Genomic DNA, 6,000 nt, shown 5'->3' on the forward strand with positions numbered 1-6,000 from the left:
GAGGGAATCCCAGCCCACGGACGAAGTGTGAGATGAATACCACCCTCTCCTGGGGCTCTGGGGTGGGGATGATCTGTCCCTTGGCCGGAAGCCGATGGGCGATTTTCTTGGCCAGGTACCCGGCCTCCCGGAGCTTCGTGATGTCCTTCTCCATAACGGTGGAGGCCATCCACTTGCCTCCAGCTCTGGATCCGGACATGGTGGAGTGCTTTTTTGGACGGAAAAGATGAGAGTTTGGGTGCTGGAGCTCGAGAATGGATGGGCAGAGGAAGGAGAAGGCGTGGGTGAAAAGGGGAGAATCCTTATCTCTTTATAAAGGCAGTGAATATCATGCGCCTCCCCACTCGCCTTAAAACTCGCCCATTCCCCAAGGGTCGTGCGGATGGCACGGTTAGGTTACCGACGCCCGTATTGATGAGAATCCCGCAATAAGGGGACACGATCTCTACTTTGACAAGACGTGCCAATGAAACCGCACCTTGAAATACGAAGCGGCAGGCTAAAACGGTTCGAATAATGACCGGGCGGTGACGTGATGTCACGCTATGAAAAGTTGTTAGAGGATTGGACTCGTGAAATATTATACTCTCTACGGTTGTGTGTGGTACTTGTTTTGCAGATCCAGACACGTTTTCTATGTTCGGAGACTATGTTGGAGTATTCGGAGAAGGAACCCGCCTTGCAATGCTGAAGACAATCTGCGCGCCGGACACCTCGTCATTGAAGCCTGGTTCAGGGGCTACTGAGGGAGTCCTGGATTAAGGGGTCCTCGGACGGACGGACTATGTACATGGGTCGGACTGTTGGGCTATGAAGAATTGAAGATACAAGATGGAGACTTCTTCCTGTGTCCGGACGGGACTCTACTTGGCGTGGAAGGCAAGCTTGGCGATTCAGATATGTAGATTCCTTTCTCTGGAACCGACTTTGTACAACCCTAGCCCCCTCTGGTGTCTATATAAACCGGAGGGTTTAGACTTCTAGGGTTCAGCCATTACAATCATAATTCCATAGGCTAGATTTCTAGGGTTTAGCCATTACGATCTCGTGGTAGATCAACTCTTATAATACTCATATTCATCAAGATCAATCAAGCAGGAAGTAGGGTATTACCTCCATAGAGAGGTCCCAAACCTGGGTAAACATCGTGTCCCTAGTCTCCTGTTACCATCAACCTTAGACGCACAGTACGGGACCCCCTACCCGAGATCCACCGGTTTTGACACCGACAGGGGCTCCATGCCTCCACACGGTGTTCTTCTCGCCATCGCTGTGCAGGAACGACCGGTACTTGTCGCCTCCTTCAGCAGAAGCCATAGCTAATGGCATTCGGCTCAATTCAAGGGGCAACATGGGTTGTGTTTGGATGAAGACTGCAAATCTAATAAACGATCAATTCCCTACTTATAGGAAAAATCACATGTATAGACTAGAGAAGAAGAACCACATCATCGCACACGTCACTGCATGGTAAAAGTACTAGCATATGATACCCACCAATCCAATCCATGACTCGTCCCTGTAGAATTGAGGCGTGTCCACTCATTGTTAGTAAGTCTGCAGTGAAGTTTGTTTTTAAAATCGATCGTGGCAGTGAGGTAAAAAATGTTAGATTCAAATAACCAAATGTGCAAGCATACAAGCAGCTGGTTGAGGCAATTGCTTGCATGTTTTTCTCCAGTTTTGCTAAAGTACATCTAGATGTGCCTTAAGGATTGCACATTTAAGTCCTATGTCATTGATTTTACACATAGAGTCGTGCAGGATTTTCTCTTGTCTTTTTTATTTTTCTTTCTAGTTTGATTGAGTCACTTAGACGTGCAATAAGTTGGGCACATCTTCTATCGCTATTTCGTTTTGATCGCTAGTTATCCCCTGATCCGCTCTTTTATGTTAGGCAGGTCTCTAGGCCCGGTGGCTATGGTCACTGCCATTTGAACTGGCCTTTTTTAATGTAAATTCCAACTTTTGTACCCTAAGTTTCAAGTTTGTGACGATCTACCACGACGATGACAAGTTGGAGACAAGGAAGAAGAATGGGGCAACTGCGATAGAGGGCTTCCTCAATCGATTCCTTCAGCGGAGTTGCTCAGTGAGCTCAGTGAGCCCAGTCGAGGGGGTGGACTTTGACCATGTTCTCCAAGGCCAGGACCGTGGCAGCAAGAGGGTGTTGGTGCGGCTGGAAAAAATCACACAGAAGAAGAAGAGGTGCTCCTGGTCGTGGTGACCAATTGTTTGTCGATTGTTTCGAGCTGAGGTGCCTCAAGGGGCTCCCGAAAATGCCGTACTCATCGGGGCAGAGGCTCCTTTCTTCCCCGAGCTCTAGATCATAGTCGTCGTGGTTGGGGTTGTCGTCATTGATCTTTTCATCGCCATTGCTATTGCTGGCGCCAGTGACATTACCGTCGTTCTAGTTGTCGGTGTCGTGCATATGATGCATCGCCATTAGCTGTAATCACTATTTCCAGTGCCGCCATTGCTTGCGTCGCCGTTGTTAGTGCCTCTGTTAAGGCGACCTTTGCGTCGGCGTTTTGAGGGTCCTCCCACTCCTCCGTTTTTGGGAGTGTCAACCATGTAGACATCGTAGGTGGAGGTTGTCGCCCACTTGCCAGTGTGAGTGACGGCTGGTGGCAAGGTAGTATCTAAACTCTCACCGACATCTTCATCCATGTCAGTTGCATTCCTCCTCGAAGGCGCTAGCTAAAATGTCAGTCAAGTTCTTGACGGTAGCAACAAAGTGGGTGGTGGGCGGGGTGAAAATTCCAGCTTTATCCAGCTCTTCCCAGATCTGATCGTACAAGGATTTCTGATCATCTGAGATTGCAAGGCTCTTAATTTGATCTAACATCTCGTTCAGAAGTGCCTTATAGCTTTCACCCATAACTTAGTTGTAGGTTGGGCTCAATTGGAGTTTTCCCGAGATGCGATCTAGCATGGCCTCGGGGTCTTTATCGGTTAGGCTATATGACTGACCTGTCACCATAGTACTTGGCTCAGAGTTCAAGGCTGGATATGAGGCAGGATCCTCTCCATGGTCCTGATCTAAGTTCGACTCCTTGATCTCGACGAAAGCATTAGTGTGGTCTTCGGCCTGGTCTGACACCCAGCCCGAAAACACAAGCTCACCGCGTGAATCCGTAGTGTATTCCATATTTCCAAATCTAATGATCTGTCTAGGAGGAAGGTTTTAAATTTGGTCAAGGTGGTCAGTCGAATCAGCGTAAAGCGTGATGCTCTGGAAGACAAAGAGCTGTCCCGGGAAGGTCATATCGCAATGGACACTGCCGTCGATCTGGAGGCGTGCCATTGAGCTGATTTGATTTCCCATAGGGACCTGTATGGGCCACCAATGTTAGAGCTAAATCCGACAGATCTCGTGTAGGCGGGGGGCATATGGTAGTCTTGGCTAGATGGTAATAATAACACAGGGGACACGATGTTTATCTAGGTTCAGGCCTAGATGCCTGCAAGCCAAACAGGGTAGTGTAGCACTTTCCCAGAAGTATCCCAATGAGTAGTCGCCATAACTAAGAGCAATGGAGAGTATTTATAGTAGCGCTTCTATCACACACAAGGTGTCACAGTTCCTATGTGAAGTAACCGCTTGAGCTTCTATTATTGTCTTGGTGGGCGAATATACCAGATTGACAGGGATAAAAGGTTTTAAAGTAACAACTATTAAAAGTAAATAACATAAATAAAAGTAGGGCGATGTTTCCTGCAAGGAAGAGATTAGGGACAGAGACAGTTCATGGTAAGAATATATCATGTGTGCCAGTGCGACAGTAATTCCAGTTACCTTGTATTGTACTCATAGTATTTGATATGTGTGTTCTGTAGGTAGATGACCCTAAGGTTATGAAACTCCTCCACCCGAGATTATATTTCATTCTTTGGTCCTGCTTCATCATTGCCACAGAGTGGTCGTTTTCACAATTAAGGTGCTCGGACCAGAACCAAGCATTAGGTTTAATAGATCACCATTATCTCATATTGTCTTTGATCCTCATAGATATCTCCACCTGTCATGTCAGAGGTCATATATTTCCTAAACAATATGTGTTATATGTGTAGGTCGTGAGATCATGCTGTCTGAGACCTTAAATTAGACAACACACATAGAGTTCACCATAGTATAATAACGTACATACTACTACAAATATAAATGACGACATATAGAATAGGCATAGATGAATCCTGCTCACCTACATCTTCCACGCTTATGGGGAATTACTCACGCATCCTGAAAGAGAAATCAATCAAACAGAGATAAAACCCATGAAAACCATATTGATAATACCGGGAAAATCCACAATAAGATGAAATGGATGATTCAAAATAGTCTTTATCTCCAGATGAGATTTAATGGAGTTAAAATTGTTCTCACAACTTGGAATTCCTCATACAGTAGTGAAGGCGGTGATGATCATAGAGATGAAAGGACCAAAACTAAGAAGCTCTCCAATGGTTCTTCGGATCCCCTCTTCCCCTATTCTGGATGTGGTGACGACGGCTAAAGCTCCCTTCTCCCCTGGACCTCCTCACGGAAGTGTCTTGTATAGACGTGGTGGATCTGTTGGCACTCCGTACGACCACTCATACGAGCGCTTGCGATCGTATGGAATGCCATCTTTTGCTCTGCTGTGGCTGATGCTTGAGTCTCTTCATGGAAGTTGCTCCAATTGGCTTGATTTGTAGTAATCCTCCTTGGTTTCCTTCCAAATATGATACTTCCTGCCAAACAGTGGAAAACAGACTTTCTTCTCTTTCGAGGGATTAGCATAAGAAATATCCGAGAAGTGACAAATATCCAGTGAAAACCACATAAGAATTAATTTTAAAACATCACCAATTCTCGACCAACATGCCCTCTCGAACAGGTAAAACTCTACATCCTACTTTATTGTATTGGTTATGGAGGGGAGTACAAGGTACAAGTGATCTACCATCGGATGTAATGAGTTATCCCTCTACGTCCCTGGCACCTCGGTTTATATAGACACCTAACATACCTAGGGTTTACATATGGTCGGTTGTATCTAGGGGGTAAGCGTGTCGAGGACTACTTCTACATCTTGGGGTGCACGCAAGTCTTCACATGATTTCTTCTCAAAGCTTATGGATCTGATGAATGAGGCCCACCAGTGACAGGATTGGGAGGATCCTGGGCCCAACCCAAAGGGCAGGCATCTCACAAGCCAAGCAATCCCTAATCGAGGACTCCGTCAGTTTTTTCTTTTCTTTCCTTTTGGGATTTTATTGTTCTGTTTTTTCCTTTCTTTCTTTGTTTCCATTGTTTGTCTGTGTGTTTTTTGGTTTTTATAAGTTTTCTTTCTTTCCTTTCTACATTTTTTGTATAAACCATGAATAATGTTTATATACACATACACATTTAATATTTTTGAAATACGTGATTAACATTTTGAAAACATATTTTTTTGTGTTTACTTTTTCCATACACATTGTACATTTTTTAGACAAACCAAGAATATTTTTTATATACACGTTTAACATTTTAAAAATACATGATTGAATTTTTTAAGACATATATTTTTTGATGTCTACTTTTTCCATAAACATTCTATATTTTTTATATACATTAGAAACATTTACACATACATGTTTAACTTTTTCGAATTCATGATTAACATTTTTTAAATATTTTTTTTGGTGTCTATGTTTTCCATAGACATTTTACATTTTTTATATAGAACGGCAACATTTTATATACAAGTTGAACATCTTCCAAATACATGATTAATGATTTTGAAAACTTTAAAAATATATGTCTATTTTTTCATACGCATTGGACATTTTTCGTATGCACCTAAAATATTTTATATACACATTTAACCTTTTTTAAATGCATGAGTAATAGTTTTATAAAAAAATTGAAAACTTATATTTTTTTGGTTTCTAGTCCCTCTGTTCCTAAATATAAGTCTTTTTAGAGATTCCAATATAGACTACATACGAAGCAAAATAAATAAACTTACACTA

General features: G+C 43.3%; 1 protein-coding gene across 1 annotated transcript in view; it reads right to left on the reverse strand.

Annotated features, from left to right (window-relative positions):
• The window catches only part of LOC123067473 (pathogen-related protein-like), a 117,180-nt gene extending 115,863 nt beyond the window's left edge, over window positions 1–1,317 (reverse strand). Inside the window, exon 1 of the mRNA XM_044490255.1 lies at window positions 1,227–1,317. Coding sequence (XP_044346190.1) covers window positions 1,227–1,317 — 91 coding nt within the window. The remainder of the gene's footprint in view (window positions 1–1,226) is intronic.
• Between the last annotated feature and the right edge of the window lie 4,683 nt (window positions 1,318–6,000).

This window comes from Triticum aestivum, chromosome 3B (assembly GCF_018294505.1).
Source record: "Triticum aestivum cultivar Chinese Spring chromosome 3B, IWGSC CS RefSeq v2.1, whole genome shotgun sequence".
In the NCBI taxonomy this organism is placed as follows: Eukaryota; Viridiplantae; Streptophyta; class Magnoliopsida; order Poales; family Poaceae; genus Triticum; species Triticum aestivum.